This window comes from Aplidium turbinatum, chromosome 10 (genome assembly GCF_918807975.1).
Source record: "Aplidium turbinatum chromosome 10, kaAplTurb1.1, whole genome shotgun sequence".
NCBI lineage: Eukaryota > Metazoa > Chordata > Ascidiacea > Aplousobranchia > Polyclinidae > Aplidium > Aplidium turbinatum.
In genome coordinates this window covers 13488265-13511466 of record NC_137481.1, presented here as the reverse complement: position 1 = coordinate 13511466, position 23202 = coordinate 13488265, and the positions used below count along the sequence as shown (strand labels likewise).

At 38.0% G+C, this 23202-nt stretch overlaps 1 protein-coding gene across 1 annotated transcript; it reads right to left on the bottom strand.

Moving 5' to 3' along the window:
* Positions 1-1478: 1478 nt before the first annotated feature.
* Positions 1479-22521, bottom strand: LOC145778515 (uncharacterized). Its single transcript, XM_082590010.1, has 18 exons — positions 22426-22521; positions 21654-21878; positions 12814-13028; positions 12336-12386; positions 11881-11990; positions 10872-10938; positions 10681-10735; positions 10279-10370; positions 9967-10074; positions 9609-9651; positions 9159-9208; positions 8495-8720; positions 7864-8018; positions 3406-3549; positions 3126-3234; positions 2692-2859; positions 2147-2292; positions 1479-1979 (listed from the first exon to the last, which is right to left on the bottom strand). The coding sequence occupies exons 2-18, from the start codon at positions 21868-21870 to the stop codon at positions 1935-1937; spliced, it is 2001 nt and encodes a 666-aa protein (XP_082446136.1). The 5' UTR covers positions 21871-21878; positions 22426-22521; the 3' UTR covers positions 1479-1934.
* Positions 22522-23202: the final 681 nt, after the last annotated feature.

Here is a 23202-nt window from a genome sequence, read left to right as displayed (position 1 = left end):
GTGTTTAAATCTGCCTCAGGGAGAAATGTTAAAATGTGCTACTGACACCCAGTAGCGTAGTCAAGAATTTTGAAAGGGGGGGTTTTGACCACCCAACGGCGGGGGGTCTGGGGGGCCTCCCCCAGAAAATTTTGAAAAATTACTTTGAATTTAGTGCATTCTGAGAGCATTTTCAACAAACATGTGGGTACAAATATTCCTGTAAAATGGTGCTGTTCGGTAGCATATGGCAAAAGGATAAGATCATGTTTTCTTACGGCATTTTTCGGAAAAAAAGCTAAGTCTCTGTGTTTTCTTGTTGCTAATTCCTGGCTGAGATGTTTTAATGTTTGGTATTGGCAAAACTCGCTCTTTTAATGCAATTTTGTTTTAAAATTAGGCAATTTTTTTTTAGCCTGAAAGCATCATTCTCAATATCGTGACGTCACACGCGTGCCAAAGGGGGGGGGGTTGTAACCCCCCAAACCCCCCCTTGGCTACGCCACTGCTGACACCTCAAAACGCAAACGTTGAGCGGGTTTTTTCATTGATGCTGAGTGGTCAAAAGAAATAAACTTTGTGATAATGAAAAGAATTTTAACTCTTCAAAGATATGTCTAATGGGGATTCCTACATATTTTTGAAGTCATAGAAAAGCTAGTTGAAAACATCAGATCTTCGGAAAAATATGATCAAGCAAAGAGTAGGCTATTGTTCATAAACTGCACAATTTCCTTGGAGCATGTTACAAGATAATACTGTGCCAGTTTTCCTTTTCACAAAAGTTAATGTTATGCTGAAAAGTGACATTTTGTGTAGCAAAATTCACCTCCTGCTTAATGTAGGCTAGCCTATTGTTTCATATTTTTCCTCTTTTCATAAAAAGCGATCGCAGCAATGTGCTTTGAAAGTATCCAAAATTAATACCATAATAAACGTGTTTGGCACGCAAAAAAACGCCAGCGTGACAGACAAATTTGTCAGGGATTGTGCATCAACAAATATGGTACCGGTAACCCTATGTAGGTGAAGGCGGTGATAGCTCAGATGAATTTTCGAAGTTCTAATCTGCTGAAAGGCTACACCACACTTGGCCATCAAAATTTTCGAGACATAGATCGAAATCTTTCTCTGATCGTGAATTAATTTTTTTTGAAATGGTATAGGCTAACGTGATGACCCCCTTTATGACTTTACTTTTTCGGACAATAAGTTTTACATTGTCCATTTATTTTAAAAACTTTAAAACTCTGATTCTTTCTAACTTTTTTCGACGTAGATCAGCGGTTGCAATGTCGGTTTAGCTTATTAAGTGTTCTTATTTTGTAGAAAATCTGAGAGTAGTTTACTCTTTGATAAGGTGATGTGAATCTTTTCCCTATATTGAAAGAGTTTGCGGCCCTAACCTAATGCTTTCTTGTCCTAGTGCCCAACTAGTGGATTTCGGGGGGGGGGGGGGGATATTGTTCACACGGCCCTGGTCGTGATAATGTACTAAATCAAGTTTTTATTGAAGTTTAATTTCTCAGAAAAACGCTACAAAATAACGGTTGAAAACTACAATAAAATTCTCAGACATAGATAGGTTTACAATTTAAATTCCTTTCATTTATCCGCACCAACTTCAGTGTGTATTAAGCTAAAGGGAGACACAGAACTTCCATTCGTGTGAAATCAGCAATGTATCTTTTGTGTCAACTTTTCCTTTAAAATGGCTCTAACGGTGTTTACGGGAGAAAAGTTCATCCGCTGCAATGACGTCATTACGATGACTGCAAATTGAACTAACATTGTCCAACGTCTGTACAATGTACATGCCAGACAGATACAATGCCTATCAAGCCACTGGAACTCGTCTGTAACATGCGCATTGGCGAGCCGTACAAACGTCAGTGAAGCAACCGAACGACAATAATTCTGCGCTATCTTTCCATTAGCATCTTGAAGATATGTGGTTAAAACCCAGGCATGATGTGAGCGATGTTGGTGAAGGTGTCCACCTAAACAGGGGTAATGTGATTACAAAAGCAACGGCATCGTCTAGTAAAATTAATTCTTTTTGTACAAAGTACAAAAAGAATTCTGTAAGGGGCAATATAAATGGCATGTGAGCCAAGTTAACTAAGCTATTCTATGCACTTTTTTCAAAAGGATCTTGAATAAATACCAAGGTTGCCTCTGGAACAGATCCCTGCAATTGTGGAACATGATTAATGAGTGAGAGCAGCGGCGCAAATGAACACAGCAAACCATCCAGCAACACGGGCATCAACATATGAGAAGAATCCTTCCCAGATGATTGTACTTGGTTTCCTGAAAGTGTGAAAAAATGAGAGATGTAGGCGGCATTTCATTAGGAATTGCATTTCATTTCATTGCATATCATGAATAAAACATCGTGCGCTTCACCCGCTAAGTATCAATCGGTTGTTAAAAGCGCATAAGATATTGCTTGGAGACACCGTTTTCGTTAAGACAAACTACCAGTTAGGCTAAGAATTGAAAAAAAAAATGCAGTCCAAAAATACATTAGTATCGAGAAAACAGATACTTGTAAACACCGTTAACTTTGCCATAGGTTATCTGTGAATTTTACACGACAGCTTCGCCAATGGCTAACAACCATTTCTTACAGCATGCACAGAGATGTAAAAAGAAAATAGTTATTTTCACTTGTTTCAAGCCACCGAAAGAAAATATTCGGGATTGTACCTAAGCTGATCAAAGACTGTCCAAGCAAATGGAAATGAGAGGCGGCGTCGATCGGTTCGAGCGTGGGGAGAGGTAGCTTGTTAAGCTCACGCTGCATGGTCAGCCCGGGTGTCCTGTGTGGTGGGAAGGCGGGGAGCGGGAGGGGTTTCGGTGTTTGTTTCGGTGACACTTTTGAAAACAAACAATAAATAAATCACAGGTAACAACACCGAGTATCAGACATTGCCTTTAATAAGAGAGAAACTTTTAAAAAAAGACATTGCCTTTAAGAAAATACGTTCAATAGGAGATAGCTTGCTAAAAATCGTTTTTAAGTAATGGGAGTCTACAGAAAGCTTCAATGCAACTGCTTCTTGGTCATCGATGAAAGTGCTGATGAGTAGTTTCAAACTAAAAAATGATTTGGACATGAAAATCCAGACTCATTGGCTCACCAAGTTTCTTCTTCGGTCCAGTTTCAATCATTTTGCTTCCTTTGCTTCGCTTTGTCGTTTGCACTTCCTCCACCCTCATGAGGGCTTTTTCCCCGCGATTTCTCCACATCTGAAACAAAACGTGTATCGATAAAAACTATAACTTCAATTTCAAGAGCAGACTACTACTTTTAAAGTTAACCTAATGCATTTATCTACTTTTATTCGAACTTATCTGATAAAAATCAATGTTAATTGTCGTCAAGAGTACTAATTTTAGCATTTCTGATGTTTACTGCACCTGTTTTTCCTTGTCGGGGATTTTCTTCCACAGACTTCCCAACTTCTTGCTAATGTCGCCAAACTGCAAGCCAGGAAATTGCGTTACAACTTGCCGTCGCATCTTGCTCGACCAAAGGTTATATCCAGAAATCTTTCGTTTCATCTGTAACGCACATGCAGTGGAAACATATGATGACACCAGCTTAAAGAAACACGTTTCTCGCAAACGCCATGAAATCTTTAACCCACACGCGTGTAAGATCCTGCACGTCAAAGCGCCAGGAGATTCCAGGCAATCGCTTTGAAACAAAGTATTGCAGGTGCATTGTGCAACTATGTAAGTTTTACCTAATATAATTACCTAACATATAAATGTTTTTTCGAAAAGGCCTCATTCTTAAAGTCAACAGTGATCAGTGAAGTACGAAGAAAATTGGATCTACCGCTGCAAAAGATAGGCTTGTAATTGTGTTGATGATTGGGGCTACAAGATGGTCACAGTAAGCTTCACTAATACGTTTTTTGTTAAAAATATATTGATTAATGCAATTCAATGTCTACAAATGTTGCACGCGATATTTGGCCGGTCTTTCCTGTGGAGTACGAAGACATTTTTCATGTAGCCTAAGCTACGTTAAGATTGCATCTTGTAGCAAAGAGGTACTTTAAATGTTCGTTGTGCTTTGCTTTTACTTTGCTACAGAAAAAAGGTAGGTCAAACATGATAAAAATCTCTGTACACCGTGATTAATCATCATTTACCAAACAAAACAAATTTTGAAATACGCTGTGTTTTGTTTGAAGCACGCCTAAGTGAAAGCAGTCAGTAGGCTATGTCTTAAAATAAACATTTTATGCAAAACCGCGTTCATTTTTTCTTGACATTTTTAGCATTGCAGGCTACGATTCTCATGCTCAATGAAATCAAATTGCTACGATTTCAAAGTGAAAGAAGCCAAAAGAATTTTCTGTCAAAATACAACTAAATTTTGCTTTAGAAACGTTTCAACATTAGACTGAAATTGCTCGTGTTAGCGAGCTGTCCTACAAGTAGTGAAAGCTGTTGCCTACTAAAAAATAGCTTACCACCAGCAAAAATAGACCAGTTATTTAAGCACGTGGTGAACCTGGGTCTACAATAGTTTTGCACTATACTAGTAGTATAGTTGCAATAGTACTATAGTTTTGCTTTAAGCAGTTGTACTAGACAAAAGCAAGATTTTTTTTTATAAATTTCGATACTAGGTACACAAATTTTCACTGATTTGTTCTGTCACTGATATAATTTTTAGGCTATAGCCTAATTTTAATATCACAGCAAAATACGATATGACACGGCATACCACAACAAAACACTAACTCAATTTACATAAAAACTACTAATAAGTTACGTTTGTGAAGAAAAATAGAAGAAACGCATTAAATAAAGCCATGATAAACAATAAAATTGAAATATCAAGTTCAATGGGGGGCTTAAAGGGGTACTAAAGGAAAAACCTGACTTGGCGATTTTCCACGTTCTTTGTGTTTAACATGCTACCATAAAACGATTTTCAATAAAATTTTGCCCCATTGCGGTCTGACCACCATTGTGCGCGTGCTTTTGTCAGACCTTTGAAAACGAAATTGAGCCTGAGCAACGAAGCGTGCGACTGTACAGTCTACGTCACAAAGGCTAGCAATCAACCGATCACGCAATAATTGTTACTGCGGGCGATTTCACTGTAGGCTATGTATTAAGGCGATTCGAAATTTCAAAAATTATGAAAAATTAAAATTTAACCTATCAATCAAGCAACCTTTAACCTTTCCTAACACTAATTCAAAGCAAATTTTTTTGTGTTTTGCATAACTTTAAACATTGAGGCGATTTTATGATCAGGCGATTGTAACAAGGACAAAGTTGCCAGAAACTAATTGTTCTAAGAATTTAACTGTGCAAAATTGTAAAAACAGAAAAATTTAAAAACCCTAAAGAGCTAAATTGCAATAAGAACCAGTGTAATGGCTACTTTTTCTTCAAAAGCAGGTTCAGCGTCTTCTGCGCAATCTTTCACGATCACTCTGGCAACCCTGCTGTTGTTCAGTCAGCAACAAATGTGGCTTATTCAATATTCAACTCTATATCAAGAGTATAATCTCGATCGTCTTAAATCGTCAATCATCTGCTTTGTTGTAGGACTGCAGTAAACACTAACATACAACAACCTCATGCATAATTTATGGACATAGTAACAACTACAAATTAAAAATCACATGGAAATGCACGACTTTAACGTTTACCTATAAAATATGTGACAAGAAAATTGCAATATTGAACCACATCAACAGAAAAAGCAATCAGAACGATATAACCGTGCTCACTAGCAAATATTAAATCGTGGTCATAGCAACAAAGTCGGATTTTGTATTTGCTTTTGGAGTGACTCTCCTTGAAGCTAGTCTAGCTCGAATAAAGCCATCCCGTCGTTGGTAGCCAGCCACACTTCCGCAGGCGTTGGTCACTTCCCAGATAAGGCGCTCCACAGCCTGAGTATGACAAGGGAAATGTGCGCATTCAAACTTCGTATTCTTTAATTCGTTCAAGGTCAAGTGAGAAGTTAATACGGACTCTGTAGGTGTGGTATCCTCCCAATTATTAACGAGCACAGTGAGTCGGCATTCCAGTTTAATTTTGGAGGTATGAATGTGCGGATGGAAACATCACCAGTGTTGTTGCCCTTACGAATATCTTCCAAAATTCTCACAGCAAAAGATCGAACAGCAGGGTCGTCAGTGCTTACCATCGCTAGAAGGAGGCTCTCACTGTGAGCATGCCACGACTTTATATAAGGAGCAATAACTTCCCAAGTATCCGCAGGAAGAAGATGTAGCAGCTGGACCTGACGGAGAACATGAAATGGGGCATGGTGAATGTATGGCTTGCTTTTTATCTCAAACCACAGTGGAGCATAATTAGTGGCAATAAATGCTACCAACTTCTGGAGAGCATCAACAATCGCCCCCTGCAGAGCATGCTTTGACATGTAAAGCCGACATAATCGACATGCGAGTGTAAGCCATCGTGAATGAGAAATTGGACCGGGCTTCAAATGCTTCAAGCTGTCTAAAATTTTTCCACCTTGAATTGATGTCACAGAAAGAAGAAGATATCTTTGATCTGTGGAAAGATCAGAGATAATCTCAGGTGGTACTTGTAATTTTGGGCCTGCAATTGGCAGAAATTTTTCATCCCATTCAAGGTCTTCAACATGCGGTAGAATTTTTCCGATCGACCCTTTAAAGGAAGCACTTCCATCAAAAGGAAGCACAATTATTTAAGCGTTATTAACTGAAAAGATAGTTGAAGAGTATGGTACCGTTATAGTTTTGTGATCTTATGACTACAGTAGCCTACATACAAGCTGTGAAGTAGACTAGAACTCAACAGAACTTTTTCTAACACTGATTTAATTTCAAATATTGAAATTCCTAGGCCTTGTACTTCATTAATCTGTAACAAACTCTACATTTTATACAATTTGTCATCGTGATTCAGGAATGTTTTAGCACCGAGCAGAAATTAGGCTACATCAAACGTCAAAGCAATCACCTGCAAAAACCCTAATATTCTCGAATGACAACCGCTTCGAGTTTCTCGGAAAAGCTAGGCTACATAACAACTATATAAGTTTTAAACACATATAGTAGCCTTAATGTTATTCACCAACCTAGAATTGCACTGTAGCAAACATTTCAGCTGAAAACTGCTTCTTGTCTGATTTTCTAGAGCTTACTCCCAATCGTTAAATCACTCATTGTGTCGTCACAGACAACGTTTCCATGGAACTGCGCAATCACAGAGCGCTATTTAGATCACGTGATTCAGGCGCTACGCATTCAAGTTTGGTGAATCGCCTTATCAAAAGTTGTAAATACCTAATCTTTAAACGCTTCAATGTTTAAAGTTAGAGCGTTTTATTACAAAATATTTTACAGGAATGCTCTACATATTGCTACAATCCATGAGCAATAGGTTAAATTTTGAAATTTGATTTTCGAATCGCCTTACTATGTATGTATGTACATCAAAACAGCACATTTTAACATCAAAACAGCAGACAGTTTGCTCAAAACATCAGATGTGGTAACGTGGCTTTTGTTATTGCTGGCTTTTATGACGTATTCTCGAGCAGTGTTTGCACGTTTTGGTCATTTTGAAAAAAAATGAAAATAAATGAAACACTGGGCTTTGGGCCTTGCCAGCGCCATTGAAAACAATTTTTTTTCGGTAATTGTTTTTGAAATGTATTCTTGAATGTTCATTTACTCATTTTAATGCTTAATTCCGGTTTGAAATTTCCTTTAGTATGCCTTTAACTCCCAAAACATTCCCTTTGCGTACGCCACTGACAGTATTAGGATAAGAATTGATTTACAAAGTTTTATGGATTAGGGAGAACAAAGTGTACGTGAAAAGTTTAAGATACAAATTTACTTTGTCAGCTTTTTCTTTCTCTTTATCTTCTACTTTAGGTAATTCTTGTTTTTTTGCCACCAATCTCTTCTTCTTAAACTGCGCTGAATTGACTGCTTTGGCCATTTCACGTGCGTAGTTTGCTTTGATGGCGAGTGTTTGTTCCGATGAAAGTTCTAAGAAAATGATTTCTTTTGGTCACTTTAAGAGTAAAAAAACACGTTTTGTCAAAGCTGTGCACAGATAAGATCCAAAAACGAGTTGTCTTATCTATACCCAGACAGAAAAGCAACCGTTTTTTACATTCATTCATTCAACGTCTGCAGACGTAGCATCAATGTAAAAAACGATTGATTTACTATCTAGGCATGCACAGTTATTTCTAAATAAGCAAAAACTGTAATCAGCGTTGACCATGGCAACCAGGAGATCACTCATTAGTTAAGTTTTGTGCCCCTGCATAAGTTGCTATGATTCCAGGCAAAATTTCGAGAGTAAACGAAACGTATCAGCAATTTTACTTAACTAACCCAACAATTAATTGGGTCAGTAACAGAGACCAAGGTCTGTTATGTTAGCAAAAATGTATTCAAAAATTCCCATGCGGCAGTCAGCAAGCTAATCACAAAGGAAAATATATTCTTTCTGACACCTGGTGAAGGTGGGGCTGGAGGAGAAGGAGGAGGTAAGTCCTCAAGAAGATTGTCTCCGATAACTGCATCCCAGGACACGACTTCTCCTTCATCAACGCCCACAATTTCTTCTTCTACCACTTCAATATCCTGAGCAACTTCTTCTTTCACCATATCTTGTATTCCTTCGAAAGTGACGTCATTCCCATGATAGTCCTGAGTGATTCCCTCAACGGGTGAACTTACCTTCGATGTTTAAGGCAAAACATTGTTATTCGATAACCAATCTACGACAAAACTAGATTTCAAATAAAAATTTCAACATAGACAATCCCGAAGATACAAAACTAATAAGTTCACAGCATTGAATGGAAAGTCTAACAAAAGAAACTGTTTAAAGTTTTTAGAAATAGTCTATAACGTTCGCGTCAACTCGGCAATGTCAGCAGCTAAGCCAATTAGAATATTGTTGTTGCTCCCCTTTGACGTCTGGACAGAGAGAGCCATCGTCCATATTTGCCTCAACCTTAACAGACCTCCGATGCAGCTGGAAGGTCTGTTAAGGCTCTGTTGGGATCTTGTAATTTAGGTTGCTTTGTGATCACTTGTGTTGAAAAAAAGGTAGACAGCGTTGGGCTGTCTACGTGCCACTATTGTGAATTAAGCAAGTAAGTGTTAGCATACCTCGGGTGACATGTAGCTGCACGGCAGTTCATGCTCTTCACGGGATGAGTCTGTAAGAACATTCATAGATTTAAATTTGCGTTAGATAGAGCAGGGTTTCCCACACTCTTTTGGGCCACGGACCACTATTTGTGAAAATTGTTGGGCCACGGACCACTAATTTTTCGTAAACAACTTTTTAACTGCAACTAAGGTGCAACAAGTAAGATTTACGATACTAGATAGCAAAAGCTTTCGAAATCATTTAAGTTGTAAAGAACTGCGGCAATTATCTTTGAAAGGGTAAGTACTGTACAACGTATATGTGTGATTTTTTAGTTTCTTTAGTTTCATATCTCCACGGACCACCTGCGCAGTCGTTGCAGACCACCAACGGTCCGCGGACCACAGTTTGGGAAACTCTGAGATAGAGCATCAAACATAACAGACGCAGTGACGAGCTTCGCTTACCATGAGTGGAACCAGACCTCCGCTTCTTCGATTTCTTTTTACTCTGCAACAACACAGCGATACTCAGAGTGAAGTCTAGCCAGCGCTACCAAACGGTAAAAAATAAATCGTTTGCCTGTAAAATCTCCGCATTTACTCTTGTAAGATTGTACCCCAGACAGCAAAACCTGTCCACTTTTACATTGATTCGACGTCTGCAGACGTTGAATATATGTAAAAATGACGGATTTGCTGTCTGTGACCTTTGCAAGTACATGTCAGGCGGAGAACACATTGATCAATTCGCAACTGAAGCTTTCTGTTTAAGTAAGTGCTTTACTGCTTCAACAGCGCAGTTTGACTGTCATCATTCACCAACCTTAGGAGGCGAGGTGTCGTTGCCAGCTTGACGAGACGGCTTATTGATGACGAACTTCATCTTTAAACCACGGCCAGTCCCTTTGTACGACGTCACACGACGGTCGTTCTGTGAAAACGTAGAACAAAGTTTTGTGATGTAACATTCTATTAAAAAATCAACTATATATAAAAAACAAGTCATTCAGCCAAACAACGTTTTTTTGTATATAATAAATCTATTTATTATATCACACTTTATGTTGTATAAGATTGCTTAAAAATTTTGTTTCAACACTACAGTGGAAATGGAACAGTGCATGGCGGCACTCACTGAAAAACCACTATCTTCCCCTTCACTCGATTCTACTTGAAGCGATTTCCTACGTGGTTTCGGCTGACGAGAAATTTTTATCTTTAATTTTCCTGAAACGATAAAAGCTGAGTGTTACCGCTGCAAGGCCATGGAAATAAAACAACAAACAATCATTCGTCCAAGGATTCAGAAAACAGCCATGCCAATGAATTCTACTGCCATCGCATTGACAGCTGAGTTAATAATATTTGTACTTCGCACCAGTGGCTTTGAGGACATATCGCGCAGCACAAAAAGATCGGAACATAGTTGTTAAATGCTCAAACCGCAATAACGCAGAAAACGACAGAAATGCTTAATAGGCGTCAACAGCATATTGAAAATATCAAGTATTGATAAAATGCTCTTTAGAAACCTTACCTTTTCTAGCTGTTGCTGTTGTGGGGGGAAAAGAAGTTCGTGCATTGTAGCTTATCTAATTAATCATAAACAAAGAGCAGGTCAACTTTTGAGACTTCACAGATAAATTTAAAAAAATTGCACACTAACATTGGAGCAACTTTCAAAACCAAGTAATAACAGCAGCTGATGATCGTAATTACAAGATTTACCTGCTTCTTCAAAGGCATCGCTCGCAAAGGAATAGACGAAGATAAACCATCGCGGGAATTTCTATTTCTAAACAACAAATACTCTTCAAGTAAACGAAAATGTGCTGTGCTATTTTTTTTTTATTTGTAAAAAAAAATTTACTGCCCTACTTTGTGTTATGTATGTTTGGACAAGCATACGTGTATATGGAATACACAAAAAAAAAATTCGTTGCAAAAATACATCAAAAATGCATTGCTACTCATAGATTCAGGCGCAAAAAATTTAAATTTTATAAGCTAGTATACAATAATAATAGCACTAATACAGTGTCACATCCACAGTGGTAACTCTGCCCTTAGGCCTGCAAATGATAATGGTGATAAAACAGATCATCTAAGCCAGGGGTTCTTAACTAGGGGTGCACGCACCACTAAGGGGTACGAGACCTGTGCCTAGGTGGTGGGGGGATGCTGAATTGTCAAGGTTTGTAGTAATATGACGTAAGAAGCAAAGTTGTTTTACCAGGTTTTAACAAAAATTTCGAACTGTAGGCAACTATTACTTTTCAGCCAATCTTAGGAGGGGGTGCGAGAACTGGTTGGTAATTTCAAGGTGGTGCCGACAAGGCAAAGGGTTAAGAACCACTGATCTAAGCAATTAACGTTGAACGTGTGAAGCAGCAATTAACGTTGAACGCGTAATGTTCTGGCAAGCTTATACTGAATAAGTATCAAGTGAAGAAAGGCGACAATAAACACCGACTATAAAAAAACTTTCTACACAAAAAGACACGATTTAAAGCAAATGTGATACAAGGACCTCGTTTACAAGCAAAAATAATTGACTTAGCATCAGTATTCTAACCCAGACTCTGAAGGTTCGACTTAGTAAAATATAGAATGCACTTTAGCAATGAACCTAAAAAATCAAGTCGAAATGCCGCAAGAGCATCAAATTTGTCTTTGAAGGCATCAACATTTACAAACTGTCTTTATACTGATATTTTCAAGATGTGTAAAAGTTTACTTCTTTTTTTGGGAAACGGCGTGGGTTTGTCGTGGTTGTTTTGGCTTTGGAGTGGAAGAGTCAAAAGCATCAGATAAACGAGCAGGGCGCTTCAAAGGCCGACCGCGTCTCTGTTAAAAGTTTTTTTTTAGTAGTATGAAAACCTAGGTTGCATCAATTTCCTATTTAAGAACAATGCCGATATTTACAAATAGCTTTTTAAAAAAGAAATTCAGCCATCACACCACAGCATACTATAAAAGTTGAACAAACCAAAACAAACTAACTGTATATTTACGAGAAAAATGCATTATAAAGACTTTTAGCAAGTGCAACATATTAATGACTAATGACTGCATATTATGTTCACAAGTTCCAAAAATAGATAACTATAGCACTTATTTTTCAACGGAATTTCGATATTGGTTTTGTTCAACAACTTTTAGTCTAAGAAATATTGATATAGAATAAGATACTTTAGGCGGGGAACTTGTGGAATCCAGGTGTTTAAAATCATCTTCAAACCCCTGCAAACAAATAAACACGTAACTACAACGGCATGGCTGGTGCAGTGTCAACATTACAATTTTGAATTTCAGCATTATTTTCACATAAAATATTTTGGTGGCATAAATCGACGAACTAATTGCATTAAAAAGGAAAAAATAAATAAATTTTTGCCAATATTTACAAAAGGTTATCATATAACACAGGAAGCTGCGGTTGTAAAAATGTTGTACGGGTAACCTCAATCAACATCAGTTGATTAGTCAAGCGGTGAGTGCAACCAGAACCCAAACACGTTACGTCCGTCCAATTTTTCAGCTGGATAGGCAACCAACTTTGCAAACGAAGAAACGATAACTGCAACGATCTTAGCTTTTATGAAAGAAGATATAGGCTACCTGCATGAAAAATCTTCTACAAGAAAAGTATTTACGTGTGAGCACATACTTCAAAGCTGCCGGTGTCTTCGCTGTCAGTTTCTTCGAACAGTTGCGAAAGTTGTTCACCAGAGCTGTTTTCACCGCTACTGTTAGGTTCACTGCTGTCTTGAGCAGATGGATGCGATTGATGAGTAGTTGAAAGTTTCTTCTTTTTCATGGCTTCCTTTCTTCTGGCTATTGCTTTTCTCTGCAATGCTCTTCTTCGTTTCATATGAGCATCGTCTGCATACAATGCAAATTGCAGATAAAAAACAAACATTTTTAATAGTGGTAGACGAAATCAGTTAATGGTAGACGAAATCAGTTGCATCATAGACCATTTTATGACATAAGATTTCTAAATCCCAAACCACATCTACAGTAGGGTGTTTTTAGCGCAATACGCAAAATTCTAACCATTGTTAATATTAATGTACAGGGTGGTGTTCATTTCCTTTCAGTAAAAAAATCCTTTTGGCAAATTTTTGTTGAAATCCGTCGACATTAACTACTTGCGCAAGGAAGCTAAAGTTTAGGTTGTTTAGCCTATAATCTAGCAGCGGAATATAAGCAATTACCAGTACTTGTAGCTACGTCACTTCACAGAACAAATAAAGCATTGTTACGTCACAATTGCAACACCTCGTAAAACTACAAAAATTACACTGTCAAGTCTGTTGTGCTGTTGCATTTATTTCAGTTTACTAACAATTTGCGGTTGTACAATGGCTGTGAGAAGGTCTAAAGATAAAATTTGGCTGGTAGGTAGCAGTTCAGGTCATTTCAGCGCTGTAAAATTATCATCGAGGGGAGAAGTGCTTCAAGTTTTGTTTGATTTTCATTGTAAAAAATGTTTTGATTTGAAAAGTAGTGTCAAGAACACAGTATCTTTGCTTTTGCCTATTTGGAGTCGAGCACGAATTCCAACACGCCATCAAAACCATGTGATTAATCAGGTAAAAAAATTATAATACACCAGGAATGGCAAAACTTGAAAAAAATCCATCAATCGTAAGAGTGCGCTTGAGTTAGTCAAACGGACAGACAAGGATCACCTATTCGATATAGCACACAGCAATGCTTTGGAAATGATCAACATAGAAGAAGATCGCCAGTTCCTTCTTGCCCAGAGAGAAGAGGGGTGCCTAGGTTCCATGGTTGGCGATATGGTTCTATGCAGAAGAGACGAGCGAGTGAGGAATGGAGCATTAAAGGAGAGAGAGCGAGTTGTGGCGGAAGCAGTTCGTGTTGCCGAATCTACTAATTTAACCATACTGGAATCCAGTGATTCAGAAATGGATACTCAGCAAGAAGATAATCTCGACAAGTCTGAAGATGGGCGTCATCCATCAGCTGGTGGATCGACGTGCTCCGAACAGCCTGGGTCCAGTGGTGCAAGCTGTCTGCTGAAATTCCGACGAGGTAAAATTGCTGTAGTAACCCCCGAGATAGCAGCAGCATTGGACAGGACCAATACTACCTCAAGGAAGGCCGTTCATATTTTAAATGCACTGGCGGCGTCCAAGCAATTGCTTCATCCAACCGGTGATCTGATGATTAGCCCAAGTTCAATTCACAAAGCTCGCCAGATCTAATGCCAAAAGCTGTCGGACGAAATTAGGGAGGCTTTTGACCCTTGCACCCCACTGACCATACATTGGGATGGGAAGATCATGGGTGATTATGAGCAATACAATCACATCAAAGTAGACCGTTTGCCAATTTTAGTGTCTGGCAAAGACGTTACCAAACTTCTGGCTGTACCAAAACTAGAATCGCGAAAATCAATCGTCGAAGCTGAAGCAGTGGTCTCCGAAATATATAGTTGGGGCATAGCGGATCTTGTACGTGCAATGTGTTTCGACACAACCAATGTCAACACTGGCTGGCAGAACGGAGTCTGTGTTTTGATCGAAGCTTCTCTCAAGAAACAACTGTTGAATTTAGCCTGTCGACATCACATGTCGGAGATTGTCTTTGAAAAAGTTTTCTCTCTGGTAGATGCTGTTTCTAAGTCCCCAGTTATCGACTTATTCGCTCAGTTCCGCAACTTCTGGCCAAATATAGATCAAGCAAACTTCAGCACATCTCTGGACGATCCTGCTGTTTCTGATCAGTTACATCCCAGTATCCCAGACATTAAAAGCAGTTTACTATGCTCTAGTTCACTCCCACCTAATGTATGGTATCATCTGTTGGGGTCGTGCTTCTAAAACGGAGCTGTATCCTTTAAATCTGGTACACAATCGCATAATTCGCTGTTTAAACTTCACCAAGATTAAGGACAGAATTCCCACCAAATCTCTGTTCAATAAAAGCAACTTGCTACAAGTCGAAGACATGTTTTTAATAGAAGTATGTAAGTTTGTTTATAAAAGCAATAAAGGACATCTACCAGCAATTTTTTCTGAGTACTTTCGTCCTTGTAATGAAACTCATAACTATAATACCAGAGGTGCTAAGAAAGATATACTTTTTAAACCAAGAATGCATACAAAGCTTGGTCAACGCTCAATTAAGTTTCTTGGAACAAACACTTGGAACAAATTACCGGAACAGCTAAGAAAAATTCAAACAATTAGTATGTTTTCTAAAAAATTAAAACTGCACTTAATGTCTGGGTATAAATTAAGTAACTGATATAGTGCCATCAAACTGTTTTTACTTATTCTCACCGTATCTCGCTAATTACTGTATATTCGCTTTTTCCTTACCAGTAGCCTATGCTGTGTTGTAGGCTATGTATAGCCTATGCCATTTTGTATTTCTGCATCGCTTCTTGTATTCCTGTTTTATATTGTACTGTTAAATTTCGTGTGTGTATTGTTTTTCATTTTGTAATGCATACAATATATATTTGCGTTCAACTCCGACACCGTTCCATGTCAAATAAGCTATGGCACCACACGGGTGTGGCAGACTTGATGACCAGTTCGGTCCTTCTGCCACTCCCATCATCGTCACCAAACATTAAAACAACCTAGTTCACATTGTAATCTTGTATTGTTTTTTCCACATGTGCTGTTGATGCAAATAAATGAACTTCTCTCTCTCTCTTACAACCTGTCTGCGCAGAAATCCTGAAGTGAGCGGCCGACAAGCTGGATCTCAATCATCCTCGGGACGATTACGCTGAATTATTAGAACTCAGTATCATATTTCTCGCAGGAGTGCCGAAGAGAGGTGTCAAATTCCGTTACCCTGGTGCACTTCATCGAGCCAGATGGATGGCACGAGCGATATATTCCCTTAAAATATGGCTGTTCAGGAAGCAATTCCAACTGGACCTTCGTACCACTGGCCGAAGACAGACGCAGCCCAAAACGTCCAGTCAATTGCTACGCATGTGCCTATTTATTGTGAGTGTTTAAATAGGCCACTGGTACAGCTGTGATTCAGCCATACAGGCACCTCTCAACGACCTGAATTTTATGAAGAACTTAACAACGTATGCTGATGGAGAAGTATCTCAATTAGCCTTCAAGGCTTACTCCAGACACCTGTGGTACTTGTCGTAAGGTCTCATTGCCTTTGCACTGTTCGAAAGCAGAGTCACCGACATTGATAAGAGGGAAATGGTTCGCAGTATGGCAAACAGTCATGGATCCGAAGATTCGCCAAACCGGGCCGTGGTACCTACCGATATTGCTGAGAGAAAACCAGGCCTCGAAATTCGTTTTTGTTGACGGCGGACAAACGTGTCCGGTCTGAGCAGCTATCTCGGCGGACAAATTAAGTCTTACGGCGGACACACCAGTTTTAACGTCGATCGTCATACTTAATCCCTTTATCTTGATAAGTCTTCGCCATTTGAGAACCATAGCTACGGTTTAGGCTTTTTAAAATTTCAGCGAGGTCACTCTGAAAAGCTTTCATCGGACCAACGACGTGCGCTTGACGCCGTGTAGCTACTAAATATGATGATGATGATAATATGATGATTGTTGAAAATTTAAATTCTATGGACTTTTTGTGTCTGATGCAAATAAATAATAAAAAAATAATCCGCCGCATAACTGATTAACTTCCACCGAACGAGGTCGTGTGGCTTCTTGCGTCACAATGTTCTGGGCACGAGTCGGAAAACTTCTACACTAACGCGTAACGCTACTATTTTCTGATGTGCAAAGTTTCACTAGGCTTTTTTCTTTAGGTTTATTTTTGCGTGTCATGTGAGCGAAAGTGACGAAAAGAATAAACAAAACATTAGAAAAAGCACAATTATTTTTTCCCCTCTCCGTGATGCGGTCGCCTCTCCAAAATATTATCAGTATTCCACAAGACCACGGCAGGCTCGGAGTTATAATCAGCGCAGCCAAGGCCATCCAAGCATATGCGCATGATTAGAGCTTCAATAACATCGATCTTCAAAGACGTGCGCCAATCTCTACGAGATCACTGCTTGTCGTTAAGATACGTGATACCGAGATCTATTCCGTGTCTTTTCTCCAGACCGGCTAGTTGAGGGAAAAGCGTAAATGCGAACTCTTCTTTAGCGATAAAATATGCGATTTCAAACAATCTCTTAATTTGATTTTTTTTTGTCACTCATATTGTCGATGGCCTTGATGACCGGAAATTGATGGCTTGGGGTAAACGATGTGTTGTGATCTTTGACAGAGCTAATCTTTACATTCGTTGTTCCTTTAATATATGCGTCTATCACCACTAAAATTCCTAGTAGTAGGTTCATCGCCCTCATTCTCACTTTCAGAAATTTCCCTGGGCCTCTTCTTTCTTACTGTAATACCAAAACTTAAGTTTTGCGGCATCTTGCTGTAGTAGGCTATACTCTTATAATCTAACTTTGTAACCAACCTTGCCTTATCAATATTACTCGGAGATCAAAGCGAGACATTGTGACATAAGACTTGAACTAAGTTGCGCGTGATTAGTGTAGAAGTACCGGTACTCCCATCAATTCTTAGCTAAGAATTCACCTCTGTTACGCTGATTCAATGTCATCAATCGTTGAAGCAACGTAAAATTCGAAAGTTTTTCTGCTTGAATGGAAGATAAGAGATACAGTATTAACTTTGTCTAGATGCGCGCTTGGAATGCGATAATTTCGCATTCCCAGCGCAAATTATATTCTTGCAACAGTTGTTCGTGCTATGCAATGACGATTTGTATCGCCAGTTTCTGCGATATTTCTCGGCGGACAAATATGACCGATCTAGAGGGTACTTCCCGCGGACATCACATGCTGTGACGGCGGACATGTCCGCCGTGTCCGCCGTGAATTTCGAGGCCTGGAAAACTGTCTGATATCTGCACTACTGCAACTGAACGATTATTCACAATACTTGGTCTAGACAAAAGCTTCCTAACCCTTGATCTTAAATACTGGGCTGAAAATGAGGCGTACCAAAGTGCCAAGGAAACAGTTTCTGCCCTGAGGGTGACAAACGATTTGGCAGAACGAGGAGTGGCGCTTATGACAGAGTTCCATTCGACATTGATCAGAGATGAAGAGCAGAAACAGTACGTTCTGCAGGTAGTGGAGCATCATCGAAGAAAATTTCCCGTAGCCAAAAAAAATTAAAAGCCATGTTTGGATGGTCTAGCTCAGATGTATTTAAACAAGGACTCGAGTATGATGCAGTCATTGACATATTTGCTAAGCGCAAACTCTAAGTTTAATGCGATGGCTGTCATTGCAAATCGTCGAGAATATTCAAAAGTATTCGAGGTCGGAAGGACTAACTTATTGTTTATGTTCCATCATAGGCGCCGACTTTTATTTTTGCACGGGGTGGCGGATAGCACAATATGGCAACCTAAAAACTTTCAAACTGCATGTTTTTGTTTGATTTTTACCAAGCGTGTTTCGTAGATGCAATTGTCTTTTCACACCTGATTTGTAGCTCGATAATTTACAGAGCAACTTTAAAACAAAGCACAGGAGGTATGTCGTGAATTTTATTGTTACGTTGCTGCTCTGACACTCAACATTTGGCAAAAATATTTTTGCGAACAGCAGCTCTGTAAATCCAACTGTTAATCAACTGGTCAAGTTGTAACCATGAAGCTTCAGCTTGATAAACATTTAAAATTAGGACGTAGTTCAATCGCTGTTGCGTCATGGTAGATCGCAAGTAGGTTTTTATGCGCCTGAGTGCACTAAACGATCGCTCCGCCTCGCAGGTGGTGGAAGGTAACGATAATCTTCCACCTCACTGATCGTGCTAACGCCTTTTGGCAATGGCACACTTTCGTTTTGTTCAGGCGTTTGGTCACTTTCATGCTGGCTGAAATCCTGACCAGACGTAACAAAAAATGACTCAATGGCGGGCTGCAAATTTGAACGCTTTTTCGGTGGCATCTTTAAGTTGAATAAAACTGGAATGTCGGCGAAAACTTTTACTGGACAACTTTTCGTCATTTTTTCTATGATGTAACAAGCAACTCCTATGTCACACCAATAAATTCCCGCCTCACAGTTTGACACGCAATATTACTGCATGAAGTAGATTAGTAGATAACAAAGTAGAAATTAAAGCATGAAGTAGATGACAGTACACTCCAATTCAAATCGGAAAATAATTCAAAATGCAAAATCTTGAGTAATTGAAAAAGGTTGCTTTTATTATTGACAATTGGCAGGGGGTGTAGCTTTCCTTGAATAGAATCATGTAAACGTGTAAATTTGCAGAACGTTAAAACTGCTACTTTACTAAGTGCACTTTTTAAATAAAACTCAAAAAGTTTCGAAAATTGCAGTTTTTTTAATGAAATTTGAAAATAGATATTCATTTGGGGGGTGGAGCTATCAATCATGGAGATAATTTTATTTCCAAGTATTTTATAACTGTCATAATTTATAGCGATATTATGAGCAGTTTAAGATTTTTCAAAAAAAGATTTTTCAGGAAGGCAATGGAAAGATCGTATTTTATTGATAAATAAATCCCATTGTAAACCTAACAAATGTAACAATGACTTATGACAAGTAACAAATAAAACGATCGCAACAACAACAAGGAAAAAACTCGTAGCCACGTGTTGCGTAATCTTCACGTAGCTTGCTTGATGTTATGCAAGTATCATGCTTGTGACAAAAACAATCATTTTCTTCGCAATACTGTATTGGTTCAGTGGTTCACCTCTTGCTTTACGTTGACTTGAAGCGAAAACCAATGATCAAAACAAGATTTAAACGTCCGTTCAAATTACATTTATTTGCAGTAAGTAATGTAACCTAAACGGGTTGGCTGCCACCCCGTAAGTCGGCGCCGGTGTGTTCCATTATTGTTTATGTTCTAAAGTGTTTGATATCTCTTGTTGGTTCATTGATTGGAACAGTAACTTACTTCTGCAGAATTGCTCTTGATTTAAAGTATGGGGCCGTTCAAATATCATATGACGGTATTTTTGGCGATTCTGGACCGCTACACGGCTGACTGACACAATGTATTGCCCCCCCCCCCCTAATAAGCTTTCTAAATACGCCACTGCTTCTGATCATCTCAGTTATGGGTGAAACACAGTGTAAAGGTTGTTAGAGGAATAGTTGCTTTGTTGCTATATTTGCTTTGTTATCCTATAAACGTGCCTGAAATGCATGCATGCATATTAAAATTACTGAATAAAGCTGGTTATTTGGTTGCGTGTTGTAAAGTTGCTTGTTTTATTAATTTTGCGAATTTTTCAACCTCCTTGCGCAAGTTGTAAATGTTGAAATAATTTCTTGAAATTTGAAAGACATTGTTTTCTTACCAATTGTAACAACCTGGTGCCCTGTACAAATCAAACTTACGATCTAAGAAAATTAAAAACACCCTAATTTACAGGTGAAAAAAAACGTTAGTAAATCGTACAGAGCTATTGCTTTGATTCATAAATTCTCGTCATGTAATTGCACAAACAGAAGGTATGAAACTTGCTGCACAAACTGTTTAGCCTACCAAATTTATTACTTGCCACCAAGGTAATTGTTTGAAAATAATATAGGAACATGGAACTCAAGCTTCAAAAAACATAGTTTGCTTAAGTAATAATCCACTCTATTATTGTCACAATATCACACTGCCAAGTTAAAAGTAATTATCATTTGAAAGAATATTACAAAGATATTAAGATGCAATCACACAGGACACAGGTGCCAGGTAATTTAAGCATTATATATATCAAATTGTACTGATTTGGTACATGGTGGCTGTGAGAGGCACAATAGGCTTATAATATTAAAAAGCAATAAGCATGTCACAATCACATCTAACAGATAATGTATATGTCCATTGTCCAAAACTATTGTCATAGATTTTTTATTTTACGATGTGGTAGGTTAGAAATTCTTTCCAGATTAAAAGTTGCATGAAACATTGAAACAATACAAAAAACTTTATCTTTATGAAATACCTCCTCCATACAAAAAATGTAAAGCAAAACATAAGCAACTGATTATTTTAACTGTTCTAGCCAATACATTATATGCTCCAATAAATTGCTTTCTCCTGTTTTTGTTTTTTGCACATACACAATTATTTTTTGCAAGAGTGTTTCATCTTATTTTTAATAAAATGTTGCAATCACCTTGCACCCAATAAAATAATCTTTACTTAAAATAGTGCCTTAATTAGCGATACCCTAGTGAGCAACTCGTAAACCACCTGACGCCCTCGTGAGGACGCATGAAACATGAAAATACAACCATAAATTTTGTTCAGACTACGAGACCTGAGCCACCCAAACACAACTTGATATTGACTATTGAAGGCATTACATATTCTTTCAGAAACAATATTGCTTCATTGGATCACAAATCAATAGTATTATTTGATAAAAAGTACCCTCCGTTTAAAAATTATAATACTTGCAAACATAAACCCAATTTCAAAATCTTTTCAAATAAAATATTGTTTTCACCTGGATCATATGACATTCCTGCACCATTTTTTATTCGATTTTCTTGGTGTATTCTAGAATGAAGATGTTCCCTTAAGTTGTCATTTCTGAGAGAGATCAAAATCTTGTCACACCACTTACAGTGTAACTGATTTTGTTTCACATTGAACTCATCTGGAAGTTGTGAAACTCTCAGCTGTGGAGTGACAGGCGGCTTATTTCGCTGAGGAGAAATCATCTTTTTTTCTAAAAACATCAATTTAGACAGGATGACAAGAGCATAAAAACAACCAAGTGAAGACAATGGGATTGTAAAATAACTTACACTTTTTACGTAACAAATGTTAAATCTCCTATTATAGAACTTTTAAGATTTAAAACTTTTGAAAGAACATTCCTTTATAAACCATAAAGTTTGGTCAAATAAAAGTTTACTCTTCCTTTTTGATGCAAGATGGAAACTGCATTAGTGGCCAACTAATTGTGGGGAACCACTCGACAGACTGTATTTATTGATGGGATGTATACTTTATGTTATAAACGATAAGCTGATATGACAATGCTGTCCGTGACAATATCAAGTTAGTAAATATTAATAGCTTATCTTTTTTTTGCAGTTTTGTCATCACAAGAAATTTTCATGTTTGAAAACAGCTACGGTAACTACCAAGAAATGAAGTTCATTTTAAAAACTAGAATATTATATATATATGTGTGGGTACAGTAGCTGTTTTTAGAAATATAAAATCAGCTAGCAAAAACTATTTTCTGAACATAGCCTTGAAAAACTTACTTTTTGAGATGGCAGACGTTCTTTCAGAATTTCTCCAACTAAAAGAGAACAACTTCACACATGTCACTAAGTGATCAAATACAAGATATACTGGGACTTTCTACAAATGAATAAAGTTTGATGAACAGATGTAGTCTGGGTGTACTGCAAACAAATAAAAAAAAATACTGTACTGCAGAGAAATTCCTAAGAGAAACGCCCAAGTATTTTATAACAAAACCTTTCAATAATTGCAAAAACAGTATGGCATGCTAGGCGAATTGCAGCATTACCAGGATCTGACTTGAGTACCGTAGCACTACCAAGCCTTGTAGCCTACTGTACTAGCTGTAGCCTAAGTTGTGACATGCCTGACAATTACGAACAGAAGGTGCTGTAATAAATTGTGTAACTTATTAACTTAAGCACGTGCTAACTTTTTGTCCGTTCTACCATTTTTTTACCTCTAATATGTTTGTTTTTACTGTGATGATCAGAAACAAAAATAAATAAACTGGCCCCAAATGGATAAAAAAACTTAAAACTGCAAGCTGGTCGCTATCCAAATTGTGACTGACACTGTAATAAATCAAATGAAAATAGAAGGGACTAAGAAGAAAGCGATAAAAGTCCTGCAAAATAACTATAAAATAAAAAGGTGCATACAAATATTAAATAAATTAATACACTATAAAATAATTCAACTCAAAATAAAATAGCCAACACAAGAAAAAGCTGACGTTTCAAATAACAAATATATGCAGTATTGTATCACAAAATTTCTGACAGCGACATCTA

Bases quoted from the DNA above. Each gene is read 5' to 3' on its own strand.
- LOC145778515 (XM_082590010.1), bottom strand. From the start codon at position 21,870: ATGATTTCTCCTCAGCGAAATAAGCCGCCTGTCACTCCACAGCTGAGA. The intron at 9,209-9,608 runs GTAAGCGAAGCT...ATGTTCTTACAG, and splicing joins GAGGTCTGGTTCCACTCATG to ACTCATCCCGTGAAGAGCAT. The intron at 2,293-2,691 runs GTACAATCCCGA...TCACACTTTCAG, and splicing joins ACAGTCTTTGATCAGCTTAG to GAAACCAAGTACAATCATCT.